The sequence below is a fragment of the Oryza sativa genome, chromosome 9 (genome assembly GCF_034140825.1).
Source record: "Oryza sativa Japonica Group chromosome 9, ASM3414082v1".
In the NCBI taxonomy this organism is placed as follows: Eukaryota; Viridiplantae; Streptophyta; class Magnoliopsida; order Poales; family Poaceae; genus Oryza; species Oryza sativa.
In genome coordinates this window covers 25695955-25718465 of record NC_089043.1, presented here as the reverse complement: position 1 = coordinate 25718465, position 22511 = coordinate 25695955, and the positions used below count along the sequence as shown (strand labels likewise).

At 47.7% G+C, this 22511-nt stretch overlaps 4 protein-coding genes and 1 long non-coding RNA gene across 6 annotated transcripts; all 5 read left to right on the top strand.

Moving 5' to 3' along the window:
- Positions 1–42: 42 nt before the first annotated feature.
- LOC4347726 (mediator of RNA polymerase II transcription subunit 4) lies at positions 43–1683 on the top strand. The gene has a single exon (XM_015756945.3). It carries the CDS (start codon positions 118–120, stop codon positions 1360–1362), a length of 1245 nt encoding a protein of 414 aa, XP_015612431.1. The 5' UTR covers positions 43–117; the 3' UTR covers positions 1363–1683.
- Positions 1684–3744: 2061 nt separating this feature from the next.
- Positions 3745–5739, top strand: LOC4347725 (GDSL esterase/lipase EXL3). Of its 2 annotated transcripts, none has more exons than XM_015756949.3 (5): positions 3745–4123; positions 4229–4338; positions 4617–4850; positions 4963–5230; positions 5354–5739. In XM_015756949.3, exons 1-5 carry the CDS (start codon positions 3850–3852, stop codon positions 5545–5547), a joined length of 1080 nt encoding a protein of 359 aa, XP_015612435.1. In that variant the 5' UTR covers positions 3745–3849; the 3' UTR covers positions 5548–5739. The 2 variants fall into 2 exon arrangements, with proteins under 2 accessions (XP_015612435.1, XP_015612434.1); XM_015756948.3 differs by having other exon boundaries at positions 3747–4123; positions 4208–4338.
- A 2834-nt stretch (positions 5740–8573) lies between these two features.
- On the top strand, positions 8574–10066 carry LOC107276214 (UPF0481 protein At3g47200). The gene has a single exon (XM_026020109.2). It carries the CDS (start codon positions 8603–8605, stop codon positions 10064–10066), a length of 1464 nt encoding a protein of 487 aa, XP_025875894.1. The 5' UTR covers positions 8574–8602.
- A 5206-nt stretch (positions 10067–15272) lies between these two features.
- Positions 15273–16033, top strand: LOC9266082 (uncharacterized). The gene is made up of 2 exons (XR_001539760.2): positions 15273–15612; positions 15795–16033. It is a non-coding gene; the product is annotated as an uncharacterized lncRNA (long non-coding RNA).
- A 3422-nt stretch (positions 16034–19455) lies between these two features.
- LOC4347723 (acyl carrier protein 2, chloroplastic) lies at positions 19456–22057 on the top strand. The gene is made up of 4 exons (XM_015795741.3): positions 19456–19653; positions 21040–21138; positions 21254–21376; positions 21736–22057. The coding sequence occupies exons 1-4, from the start codon at positions 19459–19461 to the stop codon at positions 21859–21861; spliced, it is 543 nt and encodes a 180-aa protein (XP_015651227.1). The 5' UTR covers positions 19456–19458; the 3' UTR covers positions 21862–22057.
- Positions 22058–22511: the final 454 nt, after the last annotated feature.

Sequence of the window (22511 nt, the reverse complement as noted above, 5' to 3'; positions counted from 1 at the left end):
GTAAAGCCCATATAATACAATTTGGAGGCCCATTAGCCCATTAAGAGGAAATTTTGTCTAGTAGCTTCTGCCTCGCGTCCGTCTCCTGCATCCGCAGTCGCCGCCGCCGCCGCCGCGATGATGCAGTCGCACCACCCCTCGCCGGCGCGGCTGGGGCTGACGGCCTCGTCGCCGTCGCTCCCGCCCAACCCGGCTGCGGGGAATCCCACCTCCTCGCCGCCGCAGGGCAACCCTAGCGCGGCGGCGGCCGTGGGCGCTGCCGCTGCCGCTGCACCAACCCTAACTACATCGCCGTCGCTGCTGCCGCTCCTGCCGCCGCTCCCGCGGGCGCAGGCGCTCCTCCAGCTGATCTCCGCGCTCGCCTCCAACCTCTTCGAGCTCTCGCCGAGCCGCGCCGCGTGGATCTCGGCGTACCGGGGGTCACTCCCCACTTTCCTCCCCTCGCCGTCCTCCGCGCCGCCGCCGCCGCTCCCGGCCCCGATCTCCTCCACCAAGGAGGCGCTGTCGCTGCTCAACACGCTCCAGACCCAGCTCTTCGAGGCCGTCGCCGAGCTGCAGGAGACCCTCGACCTGCAGGACGCGCGCGCGCGCCTCGCCCGCGAGGCGCGCGCCAAGGACGCCTCGATCCTCGCCTTCGCCAAGAAGCTCCGCGAGGCGCACCACGTGCTCGACCGCCTCGTCGACGACTACGCCGACTACCGCCGCGACCCCAAGCGCCCGCGCGGCGCCGCGGCGGCGGACGACCCCGAGCCGGTGTCAGACGGCGACTTTGGCGCGTCGCTGCACTCCAAGCTCAACCTGGACGACGTCCTGACGTACGCCCACCGCATAAGCTACACGACCTTCGCGCCGCCTGAGCATGGTGCTGGGCTGCCTCTGCGTGGGGCGTTGCCGCCTGCTCCTCAGGAAAATGAGATGAGGATGTCGCAGCTGTATCAATTTGCGGATTTGGATGTTGGAGTGCCGAAATCCCAGGAAGCAAAGGAGAGGACTGCAGCAGAGGGAGATGCCACTCCGCTTTTTCAGCCTTCACCAACCCAGGAGGCAGCTGTGCTACCAATCACTGTGCCGCATCCGCATGGGTGGCGGAACGGGGCGCTGCCTCTCGAAATCCCGTTGCCGCCGCCTGGATGGAAACCCGGGGACCCGATCACTCTACCGCCGGATGGCATTCTGGCTGGTGTCAAGGGTGAGGAGCCACGGGCCAGTGTGCAACAGATGCCGGTTGTGGTGCCAGCAATGGTGCCGAAGGCACAAGAACCGATACAGGTTCGGCATGTTGATCTTGACATTAACAATAGTTCTAGCAGTGATGAGTACAGTAGCGACGTCGGGAGCTCTGAAGAAGATGATGAGGATTAGTTCCTTGGTAAGCTATTTTATGATTCATGTTTCCATGCCGTTGTAGGTCATGTACTAGTAAGAACAAATAATGCAAGCTCTCATACATGATTATTCAAGATCATGCAGCAATATACTGGTATTGAATAGAATTGGGTGGCGTATCATGTATGTGTTGATTAATTAAACCATCTCACTAGTCAATTTGCTTCGATATATGTAATCAAGCATGATGGTCTAATTTCCTCAGGATGTGCTGGTGTTGTATCGTCAGAAACATGGCTTCTTTTATGGATATTTAAACTTGAACATGGTGTGTTTAATGTTTGATGCCCTTCTTCACAGATTACAGGTTTCAGTCATAATTGCTTGCTAGGCTTGCTAGCTGGTTATGGGCTTTTCAATCAAGTAATGACTTCCATGTTCATGCACTCTGCTTAATTTTTCTCATTGTTTTACCTTATGTCTGTACCTCTTATTGCTGCAATATAGTTTGAAAACCTTTATACCATTGTACCAAAGAGTGGTAGCTGAAAACTCAAGAATGTTCTATAACTCAAGCTATATAAGTTATGAGAAGGGAGTGGTTTCAACTTGTAAGTTTGCACTTAAATGAACACACCATTTTTCCTATCTTATTGCACAGCATGGGGGATCTTCCTACTACAAACATGATACTAGTACTATAGGTCTTAGTTTTCATTCACGAGCTTATCTTGCAGATGATAAAGTAGTAATTGACTCAAATGGGTTAGAACTGCCAAAGCATCATCAGAAGTAACTCCTTTTATAATTTTATTGGTGCATATCGCATCTTTATGTACTTTTTTTTCCCAATTCAAGAGCTGCATGGTTATCAAAGCGGTCTCATCGTAATTTCAGTAGCCTTAGCAGGGTTTCCATCATAAAATATTCAATAGACATTGATCAGTTCTCTTTTGGGTATTAAGATATCATGTGACTTTGGATTTATACTTATATACAAGGGATGTAAAATTTTTACTAATTTGCTGCCTCATCCTGGTGTTCTGGTGTTGAATGAAATATGTAGTCGCCTTCCAGATTTTTAAGCTACTGGTGCCCGTGACAGCGCCCTACTCATATTTCTTCCTTAGTCTTTGGATGCTGGCCAAAAGCAAATGGCTCTGGTTCATGAAATCTGAATTATATGGTGGCCAGCAGTAAGCCAAGTAGGGAAGGGTTCGTATTTTCTTAAAAGTTTGTGTCCAGGTTTGTGAATAAATATAACTGAAACAGTGGTTGTCGAGTTGTTTCTCTTATTTAAAGTACTGCATCTTGTTTTGAAACGGTATTTGGTTGCTGATGTTCGACATGAGACTGTTAGGTGTGTTGTCAAGAGTACATTATGGATTTGTGGAATGTGTAAAGGAGTTGATACATCATTCTCATTATTATCTTTGCTCTCAACTTCTTTTACTGGCATGCATAGGTTTTTTTCTGGGGATGGGTTATGTTAATTTCCTGCCAGTGGATAATTTTGCTCATCTCTACCCAGCAGGTTGAACATTATGGACAAGTATGTATGAAAATACAAACCTACAACCTTCCATTCCATGTAGTACTACTGAAGGGAGCATGTCACAGACTCACAGTAGGTTGTGTGAGTTGAAGTCCATCGGATGAGCTGTTAGTCCAATCAGAATCTGTTTTTGGCTATCTAATCCTCATTCATCTACCAAGTTGCTTGTGGGTTGTGGTCCATCTTTGAGGATCCTTTAACTTACTTCCCTATGATTTTGAGTTACGGGGGTCTGCTGGTTAGAGGGAAGTAAGTTAGATAATCTTTGCATGGAAGAGGATCCTCTAACTTACTTCCATTTAGCTAGCAGGCCCACAAATTAGAGGGAAGTAAGTTAGAGTATCTCAATCCATCTTTCATAGCTTGTTTCACTGTTGGTCCATCACTGCATCTTATTCACCAGAATATTTGAAACATATTATCTGCTCTATGCTTAGAAAAATGTATTTTCTTAAAAGACTTTTCTTCTATCAGTAAACTATTTGTAAATTTTATTTTTTTTAAAAAAATAATAATTTATCACTGTAATTGAGTAGGTAATCTACGGTAATAATTCACTAAGTAATCTAAATCAAACTGGACCTTAACTATGAAGTTCTGTAGACTAACCTGCTCGCCATGCTTCCATCTGCACGTAGATTATAGCTGTTGGATGCAGCTCTCAACACTGATAGATGATCAGACCAGGTTAGTGGCTGGTGTTCATCGGATGCGACCAGATTGCCAGAAAATCTCCATGATTCTTTGCCGACGATCACTTGTCGTATCCGATCTACTAGCCTATCATGCATGCACAGACGAAAAAGGCATCTTACTTACTCCAATGATGAATCGTTGGCGATAAAACTCTCGAAAAATGCCAAGAATCTAGCTCCATCCTAATTAGTGGCGATAAAATCACAAAAAATTCCAAGAACGCTACAGATGATAGTGGTCACTGCCTCACTGGCTAGCTGCCGGTGGTGACCATGGAGCATGGGAGTGTCAAGCTGCTGCTGCTGGTGGTGTTCTGTGTCTCGCCATGGCAGGTCGCCGCGACGACGACGGCGAATGGTACGGGCGGCGGCGGGAGGCCGCGGGTGCCGGCCGTCCTGGTGTTCGGCGACTCCATCGTCGACACCGGCAACAACAACGCCGTGCTGACGCTCACCCGGTCCAACTTCAGGCCCTACGGCAAGGACCTCAACGGCGGCGAACCCACCGGCCGCTTCTCCAACGGCCGCATCCCGCCGGACTTCCTAGGTCAGCCTATCCGTCTCCATGGTCGCCGGAGTTTCATCTCGTCATTTGAGTCGTCGTCCATGGCTGCATATTGATCTTGCGCAGCGTCACGGCTTGGCTTGAAAGACCTGGTTCCGGCCTACCTCGGCACCGACCTCACCGACGGCGACCTCCTCACCGGCGTCAGCTTCGCCTCCGCCGGCAGCGGCTACGACCCGCTCACCTCCACTCTCGTGGTAATGTAACGTCTCAAACACATCTCTCCATTGATCGCCATTGGATTTTTTTCTCGAACGCGCAAAAAAATTGTATGTCAATACAATATATTAGAAGAAAAGAATAATTGTTACACAACACATTAAGTCAGACCGACTCATGCCAAGAGAGGAGGGGAACAGAAAACCAAAGGAAAAAAAAAAGACTCGGATACTACGACTCCAAACAGCGGGAATGGGGCGATCGCCATTGGAATGCAAGATGCTGTGTAGTTTAATGCTCGATGGTTTCGTTTCAGGCGGTTCTGCCGATGCAGGAGCAGCTGAACATGTTCGCCGAGTACAAGGAGAAGCTCGCTGGGATCGCCGGCGAGGCCGCCGCCGCGAGGATCGTGTCGGAGAGCCTGTTCCTCGTCTGCGCCGGCTCCGACGACATCGCCAACAACTACTACCTCGCCCCCGTCAGGCCACTCCAGTTCGACATCTCATCCTACGTCGATTTCCTCGCCAATCTAGCCTCTGATTTCGTCAAGGTGATGGATCTTGCAACCAAAAATTCTCACCCAATCTGAAGCCTCATCTCCAATTCAGAACCTGTTCATGTTCAGTTTGTTCGTTCTTGCTGATGTTGGTAGTGGTACACAGCAACTTCACCGGCAAGGGGCGAGGAGGATCGCCGTCCTGGGGATGCCGCCGATCGGGTGCGTGCCGTCGCAGCGGCGGAGCGTCGCCGTCGACGCCGCGGGCGGCGGAAGGGAGTGCGACGCGGCCCAAAACCGCGCGGCGCGGCTGTTCAACGCCAAGCTGGAGCAGGAGATCGGCTGCCTTCGCGAGACGCTGCAGCTGCAGAGCATCGGCTACGTCGACATCTACGGCGTCCTGGACGACATGATCGCCGACCCCGGCAAATACGGTGACCCAGATTCGATCGATTCGTTGTTTTGCTTCAAGAACACATTGTCGAATTCATCGATTCGTTAGCTCTCGATCGATCGATCGCCTGAGAAGATGCTCGTTGTTGCTGCTGCCTGTGCAGGATTTGATGTGTCGACGAGAGGATGCTGCGGCACCGGAGAGTTCGAGGTGACGCTTCTCTGCAACCAGCTGACGGCGACGACGTGCGCCGATGACCGGAAGTTTGTCTTCTGGGACAGCTTCCATCCTACTGAGAGAGCTTACAGCATAATGGTGGATTATCTGTACCAAAGATACGTGGATAAGCTACTCTAAGGTTTTGCTACTTACACTATTTATTACTACTTGGTTATCAACCGAGAACACAATCTCGTGCTGTAAAAATTAGGAGGGTAATTATGCAACCTTAGCACAGTTCCAGCACAATGTCACATGGAAAACTACCAAGAGATGTGAGACCCTTTTGTTCTGATAATGGAATTATGAAAGTAAAACTTCTTACATCTACATCAGCTACAGATGCATAATCAGAATAATCGTCTCATTAGCTTTTATAAAACATGTAAGAAATCAAGGAGCTAGCTACTTACTCCACTGTTAAAAAAAACAAACTTCTAACCTTAAAACTGGATAATCAGGAGTTGGTTTTTTTAGATGGAGTCAGGGCGGGCCCAGCTATAATTCAAGAGTATTCAGATGTATACCCAAATTTTTTTTAAAAAAAACTATATATATATACTCTGTATTTCGTATTTGTATTCACAAAAATAAAAAAGAAGCCTTAATCAGCCCAATAAGCAATCGAACTACTCTTTTTCGGCCTGCTTCATCCTCCATCCTCTATTGGCAGAAAAAGTACACCAAAGGTCCCTCAAGTCATCGTTGGAGACTTGGAGTGAAGTTATGAAGCATCTTATAGCTGAGTTTGGTGGTGCCATTTTTCATCACTGCTACACGTACTAAATTTTTCTTACTAATTTTTTACTAACAATCATCTCAACTATTTGATTTAAGTAGATGAAAGTTATAAAAAAATCTAGATGCACTCATAGCATGACACATCAGCGTTAGTAAGAATTTAGTAAGAAAAAAGTTAGTATGTATAGCCTTTTCCTTTTTTATTCTCACTTCTCTCATTTTTCGCATACATATTTTTTAAACTGTTAAACGTTTTCGCAGAATAAATATATAGAAAAACACTTCGGTTAATCACTTGAGCCCTGAGACATGTTCGGTGCCATTACTTTAAAAATCATATTAATCCATTGTTTAAGTTAACACGTAATTGATTATGTGTTGATGAGTTGTTCCTTTTTATTGCCGGAAAGGAAGGTTCCAATCTTCACAATCAAACATAGTTTAAACCTGATTCTATCTTTTTTACTTCATTTTGAGAGAGTATATTAGTCCGCTCCACTTTTGTTTTTTAAGCTGAAATCGTTTTCGTTAGACTTCAGCTTTAGGTTGTAGCTCTACCAAATAGAATTAGGATGATATGGATCTAAGCTATAACATTGCCACGGGCAAATATGGATCTAAGCCGTGGGAGACGATGACGAGGTGGGTCATCGTCTTCTTCACCTCATCGACAAGTTCTTCAGCTCTCACTATGCACCTCCATCTCCAGTACCGGAGAGCAGGGGCGGAGCCACCGTCCGGCTTGCACGGGCAGCCGCCCGGGCTCACCAGCAAATACACCATTGAATTTTTATTATTTTGAAAGGATTAAAGTTAGAAATATTGTAGCAAATACTACTAGATATATTTGTGTATGTTTGGGCTTAAAAAATTTCCTAGCTCCGCGCTTCCGGAGAGTATGGCCATATGTCGCCGGAGCGAGGGGGGGACGCTTCGCCGGAGGTCAACGTCGGCACGTCCCAGCTGACGAGCCGGCTGGGCGCGCGTCGGTGCACGCCGGGGCCGGGCTGGTCAACTGACGTCCACTTATAATAATGTAAACATCTGGTTTCACTTCACCATTAGTTCGTACTATAAGCGAACATTTCGTACTAATCCATCACTGTAGCTAGCGAACAAAGAGGAAAAAAATTCAAAAGTTACACGTAGTCCTGTTGATTGAATGTCACAAGGATATTTCCCTCGGAACAAAAGAGCCAGAAAAGGAAGATACAAGGATATACAACTTCAATGTCAACCCTTCCTTGTAAAGATTATTACGCAAACTGTACAAATCTCCCACTGTCACAGTAACCCACTAGCTAAGGCAATTGCCACTTTCATTTTTCTTTACTGTTTCTCTTTGTTCCGTCCTGCCAAATGTCCATCTTCTCTTTATCTAGTCATGGTCAGCTTGACTGAAACACTCTTCTGAATTCACAGTTCCAGCTCAGACTGTTGTCACCTGCTCCCTCTGTCCCAAAAAAAAGACAAACCCTAGGTTTCCGTGCCAACGTTTGACTGTCCATCTTATATGAATTTTTTTTATAATTAGTATTTTTATTGTTGTTAGATGATAAAACATGATTAATACTTTATACGTGACTTATTTTTTATATTTTTTTTATAATTTTTTTAAATAAGACGGATGGTCAAACGTTGGACACGGAAGCCAGGGTTTGTCTTTTTTTTTTTTTTATGGAGGGAGTATAACGTGGTGAACAAGGACATGAAGAAAAGAAATGAGCATACGGCATGCCAAAGTCTATGAGCTGGTGATATGAAGATGTAACACCCGCTGGTGCATGATGTATTTTTCTCGGAATCAACTCCTTTGACATAGTAAAGGTCAATGAGTCTCTAATGGCTAGGGCCCACGTACACGTCGTCCTATGACGTAAGTACGTAGAGCCTCGTCGATTTTTTTTTCTCTCTTCTCAAAACTAAGGCTCTATTTTAACTTCCCGCAAAAACTTTTCACCATGTCACATCGAATGTTTGGATATATATATAAAGTATTAAATATAGAAAAAAAACTAATTATACAAATTGTGAAATAAATCTTTTAAATCTAATTGCTTCATAATTTAATAATGTGGTGTTATAGTAAACATTTGCTAATGATGGATTAATTAGGTTTAATAAATTCATCTCGCAGTTTACTAGCAGAATCTGTAATTTATTTTATTATTAACCTAGTGTGACCCTGATCTAAACAGCGCCTAAGAAGGGATGTGTCTGTCGTGGTTGCTTTTGCTATCTTCCATGCTCAACCGGCTTTGCCATCTTCAGAACAAATTAATCTTCAAAATCAAGGGGCACCTTTAGCAACTGGCAGTGAAAACTGTTTTCTTTTAATTCAGTTGTCTGAAAGTGTAGAGATTTTTTCTTCTTAAAAATGACAGCATAAATAGATTGCATGCCATCAACAGCCGCAAGCTCGTGAACACGCGAGATCATCTTTCGCCAAGAGATGGTTGTAGCAACTGCAAGCGTGCGCGAAGATATCGACGCCGCCATGGATAATGACGGACAACTCCTTGGTCGCATGGAGCAAGGGATCAGCGACCTGTGGGCATCACCGGCTGCTCGCGGCGACGGCGGCGGCGACGACGAGGCCTTCACCATCGTGCGCCTGCCGTCCCACGTCCACGCGCAGAACAAGAGCCTGTACGAGCCGCGCGTGGTGTCCGTCGGCCCGTACGACCTCGGCAGCGGCAGCACCCGCGCCATGCAGGGCCACAAGTGGCGGTTCCTCCGCGATTTCCTCCTCCAGAACGCCGGCGACGGCGGCGGCGGCGGCGGCGGCGGTGGCCACCTGGACGCATGCCTGCGCGAGGCACGCGCGGTGGAGGCGCGGGCGCGGCGCTGCTACGGCGAGCCACTGGAGATGGGGAGCGACGAGTTCGTGCAGATGGTGGTGCTCGACGGCTGCTTCGTCCTCGAGTTCCTGCTCAAGTGGAGCGAGAGCGAGAGCGGCGCGGCGGAGCTCGACGCGTACATCCGGTGGATATGGATCTACGTCTACTACGACCTCCTCCTCGTGGAGAACCAGATCCCGTTCTTCGTCGTCGCCAAGCTGTTCAACCTCGCCGGCGGTGGCGGCGGTGCGGCAGCCATGGGAGACGACGACGACGACGCAGTGGACCAGCGTCTTCTTGACCTCATCTACAAGTTCTTCAGCCTGCACGAGCCGCTCTGCCAGGTGCCGGCGCCGAGCCAGCTCACCGTGCACCACCTGCTCCATCTCCAGTACCAGAGGATGGTCATGCCGCCGGAGCGGAGGTCGACGACGTCGCGGCTGTCGAGCCGGCAGAGCGCGAGCCCGTGCAACAAGTACAGCATCGCCGGCGGCGCGACGGCGGCGACGCCGCTGGCGATCCCGTGCGTGACGGAGCTGCAGGAGTTCGGGGTGGCGTTCCGGGAGAAGGCGTCGCCGGTGAGCCAGTTCGACGTGACGTTCCGCGGCGGGACGATGGAGATCCCGCGGCTGGCGCTGAGCTCCGGCGCGAGGATCCTCCTGGCGAACCTGCTGGCGCTGGAGCAGACGACGGGGGACTGGGAGGGGGAAGGCATCGTGACCAGCTACCTGGTGCTGATGAACGCGCTGGTGAACACGGGCGCCGACGTCGCGGTGCTCCAGCGGCGCGGCGTCCTGGACAACATGCTGTCGAACGAGGAGGCCGCGGCGGCGTTCTTCAACCGGTTCGGCGGGTGCGCGCTGTTCGACCCGAGGGGGCACCACTACGCGCGGCTCTTCGCCGACGCCAACGAGTACCGCAACCACCGCTGGAACCGGTACATCGCCGTGCTGAAGCGCGACCACCTCCGGACGCCATGCTCCATCATCTCCCTGCTCGCCGCGGCCACCTTGCTGTGCATCTCGGTCATGTCCGCCGGCTTCATCATTTGCCACTATCGCCATGCTTGCTCTTAGTGTTTTTTTTTCCAAGAAGACGCACACACACAAAGCATCTGCAAATGCCTCAAATAGCTAGCTAGTCTCACTTACAAACTATATGGCGGGCTTAGGATTTTAAACTTGTGTATTCGAAATAGGAAAGGGTAAAAAAAATTCGTCATATATCTAAAAGCCTAATAATTAGCTTATATAGTATCACATACTAATAATTATATAATATATAGCGTATATAACATAAAATTGAACATAAGTTCACACATTGATAGAATTGATCATCACTTCAAATTATTTAACATATAGAAATACTAATTGGTAAACATATCAAAGTGCCAACATATGGGATACATAAAGGATAGAAAATGGTAAATTGAGAAGAAATCTTACACCGTAGAGATCAACTTTTTAAAGCTTGATATTTTAAAAATAAGTGATTATTTTGAAAACAAGCATCATAGATGAATTGCCTAAATAGCTAATCAAGTTTGCAAGATACTAACTAGGAACTATGAATATCAAGTATGAACTACTGTCTACTTCTTACTCACTACAGTACAAGTACCAATTAGTCAACTACTCAAATACTCAACTAGGCAACTACAATTCTACCAACTAAGCAAGTATACTACTCCCTCCGTTTCAAAATGTTTGACACCGTTGACTTTTTAGTACGTGTTTGACCATTCGTCTTATTCAAAAAATTTGTGAAATATGTAAAATTATATGTGTATATAAAAGTGTATTTAACAATGAATCAAATGATATGAAAAGAATAAATAATTATTTTAAATTTTTTTTGATATACACATATAGTTAAATACACTTTTATATACACATATAGTTTTACATATTTCACAAATTTTTTTGAATAAGACGAACGGTCAAACACGTACTAAAAAATCAACGGTGTCAAACATTTTGAAACGGAGGGAGTACTATACTAGATAATTAGAAGTGTAGAACAAATCATGAAATTAGTGTTTTTCCGAATCCTCAAATATTCAGGGTGTGTTTAGTTCACGTTAAAAGTGGAAGTTTGGTTGAAATTGAAACGATGTGACGGAAAAATTTCAAGTTTATGTGTGTAGTAAAGTTTTGATGCGATGGAAAAGTTGGAAGTTTAAAGAAGAACTTTGGATCTAAACACGGTGTCAATACTTTATACTTGAAATCTTCAATCAATTAGAGATTCAGACTCCAGAGTATCACGGTATCACCTGCCTTTGCCCATGCGCCGACACTGCCACTGGCCCCTTCCTGCCTGCCTGGCCCTACTCGGTCACTGGCTCACTGCATTGCCACCGCGGCCCGCGCCGTCGCACCGAGCGCCCGAGCCGCCGACGCACGCGCCCCTGCCCAGCTGCCCCGTGCCGCGCGCCGGCGTCGGCGAGCCGCGCCGACCTGCCGCAGCAGGCCGCACATCGCGCCGCCGCCGCGCCTGTGCCGCCTTGCGACTCGCCGGCCGCCGCGGCGCGCCGGCGCCGCCGTCCGCCTCAGCAGCAACAAGGGTTAGGGGAGGGGGAGAGAAAGGGAGTGCGCGCCGCCTCGCCCTCGCGACTCGCCGACCGCCGCCACCCGCCTCTATAGATGGCCAAAAGGCCCGCCCGGCACGGCCCACCAGCCATCGGGCCGGCACGGCCCGATCGGCACTTCGTGCCGGGCCGTGCCGGCCCATGGGCTGCGCCTCCCGCCCAGGCACGGCCCACCAGCAGTCGGGCCGTGCCGGGCCGGCCCGAAGGCGTGGGTGGCCCATCGTGCCTTTTATAAATAAGTCTAGTTTTCTTCCCTCCTCTCTGGGCTGTGACATAATATAGCGAAAATAAGTCTATTTTCCATCCCTCCACTTTGGGTTGTGACATATATATAGTGAAAATAAGTCTATTTTTCTCCCTCCTCTTTGGGCTGACATATATATAGGTAAAATAAGTCTATTTTACATCCCTATTCTTTCGACCGTGGCATATAATATGTCTATTTTTACTCCCTATTGTTTATGTGTCGGGCCTGGCATATGGCCCATCGTGCCGTGCCGGCGGAGAGGCCCAGGAACGGCCCGGTGATCGGGCCGGGCCGGCACGGGCCCGACCCTTAACGGGCCGTGCCGTGCTTGGGCCGGGCCAAAACGCCGTGCCGTGGGCTGGGCCGTCGGACCTCGGGCCTTTTGGCCATCTATACCCGCCTCACCTAGCCTGGGGACACGACACACGAGAGAGAAAGAGTGGGCTGAGAGAGTGAGTGTGGGCTAAGAGAGAGGAGAGGGGGAGGGAAGTGGGCCGGAAAACTTCGGCCAATGGGCCAATAGAGGAAAAAGTACACCGAAGGTCCCTCATCTCTCTCTCATTTCTCTGCAAGCTGGCCAGGGCGAGGCGGGAGGGCGGCGTGCGAACGCGGCGGCTTCTTCGCTTTCTCCGCCTCCTCGTCCCGCTCGGGCGACGTGGGCACTCTCGTGTCGTCGCGCGTGCTGGCAAACGCGTCGGCCCTATCAGCGGCGCCGACGACGCGTACGCACGGTGGGACGCGGTGGTGGGGTGCTGGGCGCTCGCGGAGAAGTACCGGTCGTGGTCGCCCAACTCGGCGGCGCTGCAGCACGTACGTGGTTGGTTGGTTGGTTGGTTGGCTTCTTCTCGGTTTGTTCGTTCCTTGTGGTTGAGAGTGAGTGGGGTGGAGGAGAGACAGGAGGAGGAAGATGAGGGGATTCATTCACGTGGCTTCCGGAGAGAGCATAAGTCAACGTGCGGCTTGACTCTGGAGATCTCTCTCTCTCTCTCTCTCTCTCTCTCTCTCTCTCTCTCTCTCAAGCCCAAATCAGAAGTGAGTGAGTGAGTGAGTGATTCCTCCTCCGTGTTCCTGTCCGGCATTTATGATTTTCTCGCCTACGTTCTTGTCGCCGTGATGTGCACGCGCCACCGATGAAGGCGTCGAGGTCAGGAGAGGGAGAGGATTCGACGGAGAGAGAGAGAGGCGGTGGCAGGAAAAGGTTGGAGAAGGGGAGGCAGTGGAGAAGTCAAGAAACAAGAACCCAGTCACCGTTGAGATTGGGTTCGTTTTCCACCCTCCTCTGCGCCGATGCGTGTTTCTTTGTGTTCTTCTCTGTATTGTTCGTTTCTTTTTTGTGTGGATGGAATCATGGAAATGGGATAAAGATTTGCATCTTTACCATCTGCATTCGTGGGGCTCCAGGTTGCATGGTATCAGGATATATAGCATCTGGCTAGCGTCGATTTTCTTTTTCTTTTGTGTGTCTCGAAATGGTAGGAATCGTAGTACTGATCATTTCTCCCTTCGTCGGCAAGAATAATTCCTTTCTTTATCTTGGCGCAAGAATCTAATTTGCAGTAGAAGAACAGGCATGGTTTGAGTAGTAATATCCTGTATTATGAATCTGGCTGCAAACGCCTTATCTCTGCAGCAATGCCATCATCAGCCATGGCCGTCGACACCACTGTTCCTGAGTATTGGCTCAACTGAAAGTTCATTCTCTGCGCGGTCTGGGTCTACTCCTGCATGGTCCTGGCATGCTTCTTGATCTGGAAGTACGAGGGGCCGAGCTCACAGGACGGCAATGGCGATGGCGGCGGAGACAGTGAGGATGCGCGGCTGCCCCGGGCCGCATTCGGGGTCGTGTACCTTGAAGATTGCTGGAAGCCATGCCTTGAGCAGATCCACCCCTGGCGGCCATCTCCATGTGCGACACCGCTCCAGCTCGCCCCTCGCCCGCCGCCTCCGCCGGCGGCCGTCGCGGCGCCGCCCTCCCGCCTCGCCCCGGCTAGCTTGCAGAGAAGTGTGAGAAAGAGAGAGATGAGGAAGGGAGAGAAGAGGGGAAAGAGAGAGGGTGACGTGGACACCTGACATGTGGGACTCACGCTGACTCAGCCGCCACGTATATCAAAACTAGGGTCAAAACCACGGAAGAACCTCGGTTAACCGGTTCTTTATAGTTAGGATGTCGCATATTTTGTTTTACGGTTCGAGGACGTTTTTTATCCCGATGACGAGTTGAGGGACCATCGGTGTACTTTTTCCTAAAATCAATCAACAAGTGCGCGTCTCTGTCGCTGCACTTGAGCAAAAGCTCAATAAATACGGGCCGATCTCGTTCGGAATAAGTTCACTTTGACTCCTTTAACTAGTGGTCGATACGTATCCCTAAACCACAATACCACATATGTCGATACCTCAACTATTAAAACCGGTGTAATTTGACTCCCTCAGTGATTTTGGAGGGCAGTTTCGTTGATGTGGCGCCTACGTGGCGATGTTGACCTGGTCTTTGTTCCATGTGGCGTTGACGTGGTAGTTAAGTGGCATTAGAATTAAAAAATATATATGAGACTCATCTGTCATTAAAAAAATATATATCATGGGACCCACTAACATGTGAGGCCCACATGTCATTCCCTCTCCTCCCTTCCTTCCTCTTCCCTCTCTCTCTCTCCCTTATCTCTCCCTCTTTCTCTCTCCTTTCCTTCACCGGGTGGCACAGTCGGGAGGACAGGAGGAGACAGGGAGGCCGAGGGAGGCGGAGAGGCCGGCGAGCCGCTCCTCTCCCGCCGGCCGGCGCGCGCCGCTGCCTCGCCTCCTCTCCCGCCGACTGGTGCGCGCCGCTCTCTCCTCTCCCGGTGGCCGGCGCGCGCTGCTGCCTCGCTCTCTCTCCCACCGGTCGGCGCGCGGGGATCCCGGCGAGCCGCCACGACCTTGCGCACGCCGCGGGGATCCAGTCACGCAGGCTGCCAGACTTGGAGAAGTCGAAGGCCGGTGGCAGTGGCACCTTCAGCTCGCCGAGCTGCCTCGCCCTCGCCTCTCATCGGTGAAATAGATTAGTAGCAGAATTAGTGTGTTGGCACTGAAAAGCGACTGATTCCATTATACGGATGATGAATTGCATAGCATTGGTGAAACAAATCAGTAGTAGCGGAATTAGTGGTTTTGATACTGAAAAGCGATGGATTGAATGCTGCAAATGATGATGAATGTGTGTTTGATTTGATCGTGCGCACTACAACAAAATGAGCGCGTTTCTCTTAAGACGATACTGTAGTCGTCTCAATTTTCGAAGCCACCCTGAAAATAAAAATAAAGACGTTCGGTGAGACGCTTTCTATATCGTCCTACATTTACATCTATTTTTATTTTTTTGCAAAAGAAAAAAATCCTGAAAAGATCGTCAAGCCAACAAAAAAGAAAAAAAAAATCCTGAAAACCACCACGCCCACGTCCTCTCTGTGCGGCGCAAAAGACTCTGACCTCGTCATCCCGTCCAGATCTGTCGTCGGCGCTTGGTGCCGCCGCCCCTTGCCCACCGCCAGCTCGTCCTCTCCCCTACTAGGCCAGCTCCGCCTTGTCCTCCTCAGGCCACTGCTGCCATCTCATCCTCGGCCGGGGCGCCGCCGCTCGCCAGCCCTCAATTGGGTCGCCGCTGGCTAGTCCACCAGGCCGCCGGCAGCCCGTCCTCGCCCATTGACAGCCGCCGGTTCCCCGTCGCCGCCACATCTATCTTCGATCGTCTTCGCTAGCTGCCTGCCGCGGCGCTGGTTTCACGGCTCAGACGGCTCCGTCGGTGGCAGGTATGTTCTCTCGTCCCCTGATAGCTAGGGAAAACTAATGTGTGCTAAGAAAAACTAATTATCCACTTGTGTTATTCAATTTGTCAAGAGTTTGTGTTCAGTTCTACCCCCATTGAGTTATTTGTTATAATCCTGCAGAACTACAAAATGAGTAATCAATTGTTTGGACCCTTTTGCTTCAGGGATTTGCTATGGCAGAAAGTTGTTTGATGATTTGGTTAGTAAAAATCTATTATACAGAGGTAGATTGTAAAGAAGAAATATATCATGCTGTGAAGAAGGGAGGAGCTCAAGCAAGTGTTAGCATATGATTCATTCTAAATTTCTTTTTAGAGATGCAAATCTCATTTTTTGTATGATTGTTGACCTGACATGTTAATAACAATTGCTCTTAATATAATTACCTTCTCATTGATTCAAATGTATTACGGTTTTTTGGCATTTGATATGTTGATGCAATAATATATATGATATTCAGATGTGATGTGAATGCTGTCAATATTGCAACAAGCTCTGGTAGGAAAGCTTTGTATCCTACAAGTGCCGTATGAATTGGATTAAATAAAACGTCTCAGTTACTCTTAAGAACGCGTGAAAGGGTCATTTGAGACGTTATTTGAGCCCATCCATAAAAGCGTCTCAACCTAGTCTCAACCTCCATAGGGATGCTATTTTAGCGTCTCAAATCTGTTAGAGATGCTTTATAAAATGTTTCTACAATTTTGAGACGGTCCCAACGAAGACGCTTCTGGGACGCTTTGAAGAAGCGACTCTGCATATGCCTAAGGACGGTGCAGAACGTCTCTAAACCACAAATAAAATGTCTTTAAATACATGTTTTGTTGTAGTCGCGGTTGTAAAATTGGATTTGGGGGGCACTACTCACGGTGCTACCAGATGTCACCGACGATTCCCTTGGTCTTGCGCGTGGCCTGCCCGAACCTCCTCCCGACCACGTCGAACTTCTCCCGGTGATTCTCTCTGGCGCTTGTGGCTATTGAGCCTTGGAGACACACAACCGGAGACGGTCAGCACGTCTGCCTGGATCGTCTCAAGAATCGGAGCAGCAGTAGCGAAGAGGAGAAGGAGGGGGTGGTGGTGGTGGTACTGACTCTTTGCGGGCAGCTACGTGGACTGCACGGAGACAGCGGACGACACGACGGACGACGGGCGGCGGCGGTGGCACGACGTCCTTCGGGGACAATCGAGAGTACATCGGATGCTCTGACGCGCCTCCTCCTCCGTGGCCCTGGTTGTGCTTCCTCTACCACCGCCGCTGCGGGCTCACCTTCGCTGCCCTAGCTTGCCTGCCGCCACGCGCACCGGCCAAAGAGGAAGGAGAGAGAAAGAGATAGAAGGGAGAGAGGAAGGAGGAGGAAGGAAGGATATAGGGAGGGCCTCACATGTCAGTGGCCCTGTATTTCTTTTTTGTGAATGACTAATGGGTCCCACGTATATTTTTTAATTCTAATGCTACGTAAGTGCCACGTTAACGCCACGTGGAACGAAGACTCGGTCAATATCGCCACATAGGTGCCACGTCAGTAAAACCGCCTATCAAAACCACCGAGGGAGTCAAATTATACCGGTTTTAACAGTTTAGGGGTCAAGATATCTGGTTTTGCAGTTTAGGGTCATGAATTAGATTCGGGTCATTTTTAAGGGAGTCAAAGTGAACTTATTCCATCTCGTTCCGGTGCGGACGGCCGCAGCGGCCTGCGAGACGGGGACGGTTTGTTTAGGCCCACAACCTGTGCAGTTGTTGGGCCGCGGCCTGCGAGACGGGGACGGTTTATTTAGGCCCAAAACATGTGCAATTGTTGGGCCGCGGCCTGCAGGTTACTTTGATCTTTTACATGGGCCCGTGGCCCCCTGGTGTCGTTGTCCACTACTCCACTTGTCCTTGGCCTGTTTGGGGGAGCTTGTCACAGCTGCAGCTTTTCCTAAAAGCTGCTTCTACTATAAGCTGCCTCAAACAGTCCACAACTTCTGAGAATTACAGATTCTGAAAAATGAACTAAGAAGCCAGAAGCTGGGTTTCAGAGTTTTTCCAGATTCTCAAAAGCTGGCTACCAAACAGCTGCTTCTCAGAATCTAAAGCTCTAGCACAGTACAGGTCGGTCTCTTCCCATGTCGTTGTTCATAACGCCTTGTAATAAAATCGTACGAAGTGAGAAGCAAGTACAGGCTACAGAAATATAGGAGTACCACACTACGCTACTGCTCCCATAAAACCGTCTCCTGCTGTTCTTCATTGCAGCATGTTACCATTATTTTCGTCCAAGAACAGTTGGACGGTCTTGTGGCAGTTATCGCCTGTTCGTCACCCCCAACAGATACTGAGATACAGATGCGTCAACACCAGCGTGCTACCAACCACGATTTCGCGAGCAAGATCCTGACTAATCCCTTCATTTCCAAATTTATAAGCGTAGATTCAAACTTTACACGCAATGTAAGAATTTCTACTAGATTGTAAAAACAGGGGAGTCAAATCAAAGCACTTTTAGTTGACCAGGTGCTTAGAGAATCTAAACAATTTAAAATCCAACACCAATACAACGACTATTTTTTTTCTATTACTTATAGCATTTGCTAGACAATTTAAAAATATTTACTACTCCCAACATCCTATTTTAAGTGTAGTTATGGATTTCTGGGCATGTTTAGATTGAAACCAATTCTTGCCCTACCAATTATTTGGTAGTTTTGAATAATACTTGTTAGCTATTTGGTTTGAGGCTAAATCTTACCAATCCAATAGAGTTAGAAACAACACAACCCTACCAAAATTTTGGTAGTGCCAAAACTTACCCAAGATTTGGCACTACTAAAATTTTGGTAGGGCTTCAAACCAAAACAGCCCTCTGTCTAACATTGACTGTCCTTTCGTTTGAAATATTTTATGTTACTATTTTTATTGTTGTTAAATAATAAAATATGAATAATATTTTATATGTAACTTGTTTTCTTTATTTTTTTATAAATATTTTAAATAAAACATACGCTTAAATATTAGACATCAAAATCAACTACTGTATTTAAAAGAGTAAATTGCACTGATAGCACACAAACTTGTTAGGTGGGTGCAACTTAGTACATAAATTTGTGAAATGTTCGTTTCGATACACAAACTTGTCTACTTCGTACGAACGATGACCAAAATAGCTTGACAATGTTAATTTTACGAAGCTTATGTTGATTAGGATGTGACGTGTAGCGAGTATACATAAGACATGCAATATTTATATATTTAGTCCTACTTTATCCTTCATCATGGAAATGATGAATTTCATATATATTCTCACTCTTATATCATTGCTCTGTTTTAATTTTTTTATACGATCTCTTATCCATTCTATTATTATTGAAGATGTGTATGTCTAATAGTAAACTTTGTCAGATATATGTTTACATAGATCTTATTGAGCCCCTAAATTAATAAGATTAGCCACGTAATATTCTTTTTTTGTCTTCCTCCGCACATGCCACACAAATTCATGCACCAAAACGAGCATTTTACAAGTTTGTGTACTAGATTACATCCACTTGACAAATTCACGTATCAACGATGTAATTTACTCGTATTTAAAATGGGGCAAACGAAATACTAGTAGATTGCCAGATAGGAGTATCACCACGATTGCGCACGATCTTCTGGAAGCCTCCTCGCGTAGTCGCGCTGCGGGTCGGTCGGTCACAACACACCAGCGGAGCGGTTTGCCGGATGGGTGGCTGGCAGGTGGGCCCCACGGCGCGCGAGAGAGGGCAAAGCAAAACTCGTGGGCGGCGTCCGTCACGGGCTGGGGCCTCGTGACCTCCGCCCCCCGGCCGTCGATACGCACGATGCCCCCTTCCGCTCCGCTGTCCCCACCCGTCTTATTTAAGAAAGCCTCGCCACCCTCCCCCTCCATTCCACCTCCTCTCCACGCGCGCTGCTGCTCCTGCTCCCCTGCACGCACGCTCGCCGCCGCCGGCGCCATGGCCGCCTTCACCACCACCGCCGCCGGATCCGCCGTCGCCTTCGCGCGGCCAGCCAAGGTATCGAAACGGACCGACTGCCCCCCCCCCGATCCGTCTCCTTCCTTGCTTCCTTCCTTTCGCTAGGGTTTAAGCTCTGCTTCATCCCGGGGTTTGGGGATCGCCATGTGTGTGGTTGGTTAGTCTCACGCGCGGCGCTATGGGTGGTGTTGATCTGATGGGGGTTTGGTCGACGTTCGCCCGTAGGTTGCTGTTTTGGTGCCTGGCGTTTTAATCCGGAATCGTGTGCGGTGTGGATCTCGGTAGATCTGCGCTTTTTAGGATTATATGCTCTATTGCTCGATGGGTTTATGGCGTGGCTTATGGTGTTCTGGAGTTCGTGGTGTATAACTGACGCAGGCATGTTTCTGGGCATGTCGCCAAGTGAGGTTGTCTGCTTGTCTTCGTGGTGCGTCCGTGAAGTTTGATTTTGCACTTTGGAGCCTACTAATTTACGGTCTCTGATAGTCTCATGGCCCAAAACATCGTACGATTCTAGTGGGATTCGTAATATTAGCCTACCGTGTGAAATTGTGAATAGTGAACTGTGCCATATGAGTTGGTACCTTCATATTTATCTATATATAATTCGTATCTAGGAGTAGAAAACAATGAAGTTGCATTTTACATGGTATGGGATGCTTATCTCAGAAGCAAATTACGCATTCAAGATTGCAGCTGATGGTGCAGTATTTTATGACATTGTAGTGTCTCAATCAAGGCGAAATAAATCATCATAGAAATGATTCACCAACTTTACCTCTCTTGATGAGGGCTCTTATGAATGCATGATAATTTATTGTCACTTAATCTAAAGTTCGGAACATGCTACACATGCTCATCAAGGTGCTATTCTTGTCCTTCACATCACATGAAAATTGAAATCCATTGCTACTATCTGATCTGACCTACATTTGACATGAAAGTAAAGGTGGACTCCTAAAGCATGGGAATAAGTGTGATGCTCAGCAATACTTTTATAATGCAGGAGTAATTTCGATTATACAAACTTGCCCCGTTGGAATTTACTGAAAACAAAGAGTCCAGTCATTCAAAGTTTCAAACCAAGAAAAATGGTCTAGTTTGCAGTTTGCAACAGTGATGAATTGGTTACTTTGTGAAGCTAAATGAGATTGAGGTTAATTTTGGCATGTGTACTTCTTCGAAAACCAACTTTTGGAATTGGTCCCTGTCATTTGTATTTATTTCATCAGATAAGTCTTAGATTACCAATGTTTCATAGCAAACCTGCTTGTTTGTTGTTAGAGTGGCTTGGACTGATATCTGGTAGTTGTGATCTTAGTTTAATCATGTGATCTGGCATTGTTCCTTCTTCAAATGGATTCTGTTATTTCTTATTTCACTTAATTTTGCTTTCCTTGAGAAGTTATGTTCGGTGGTTTACAGGCAATCAATGTCAGTTCAGTCTCTTTCGCTGGTTTAAGGAAGAACAATGTGGCTTTCACTCTGCAGCCAGTGACACAAAGATTTGCAGTTCTCCGTGCTGTAAGTTCCATACTTCTGTGGATTTTACTCACAATCTTAAAAGATTAGATCGCATGACAGCTTATGTTTCCTTTATTGAACTCTCACCATTTTGTGCTACTATACATTTGAACAGGCCAAAAAGGAAACAGTGGAGAAGGTTTGTGATATTGTAAAGAAGCAGCTTGTACTTCCTGAAGGCACTGACGTTACTGGTGCCTCTAAGTTCACCGATCTTGGTGCTGATTCCCTGGATACGGTGAGCCAACTGGATGCGATAAGTTCTTCTATTAGTTTCAACTATTTGGCATTAACCTCTACGTGTCCTGAAATTGCTTGATGTGTAGTTATTAGATATCATAAGACATTTGTGGCTGTTCCTTGTCCATATTATACTACCAGTTATACCGGGTTGGCTTGCTTATAACAAAGTTATCTGAAAATACCTTTTCATCTAGCAATATAGTTTCCCGGCAAATGATATCTTCTTTATGTTGATTTGTTTCTTGGACTAATTTATGAAGCTTCTGTAGCCACATATCATCTGTCTACTGTTTACATAACTCTCCCTGATTCCCTTCTCCGAGAGATCTAAACTTTGTTTGAATCCCTTTGTAGGTTGAGATTGTTATGGGTCTTGAAGAGGCTTTCAAGATCAGTGTCGATGAATCAAGCGCGCAGTCAATTGCGACAGTGGAGGATGCTGCTGAGCTCATCGACAAGATTGTTTCTAATGCAAAGTAAACTCAATTTCGTTGGAATAATGTGTCAACTGTCAAAGAGATTAAACTGCTGTTGTTGTTCGATGTCCATTTTTCTGTGCTAGATTTTACTGTGGAGAGGTGCCTTAATAGCACATGATTATCATTGGCTGTTTTGCGATGCTATGACATTTTAAGCTATTGAAGTTGTTGAAAAAGAAATTTCATTGCCGAGGAAATCTATTTTCGCTAGGTCTTTCGTCAAGTACTCTTTATGAGAGCCATATGAATCATGATTTACAACTTTGTTGTACCGCTGCTTTCTTTTCTACTTTGTGGGGACGATTTGGACCTTGAGAAATGAGAAGCCCATCTCGTGCTTTCTTAAGAACAACATAAAGGTGGGAGCAAATGCTCTTATGCTTTTTGCACAGGAGCTCTGGGAGAGTCTGCCTGGTTAAGTGTAACAGTGCTATGTTCATGGCCTGGTTAAGTTGTCATTATTGTGGTATCCGTTTCTGATGTTTTGCTAATGTGACCATCGGAGACTGTCAGACATGAATGTTTCATTTCGGGATCCAATTCAAAAGGTTCAGTCTTCAATCTGTTTAGACAAGCAATGCACGATTGGTAGCATCTCTAATTTCAGACCTCCGGGCTGATCTTAGGGCTGCATTTTAGTTATGTTAAGAG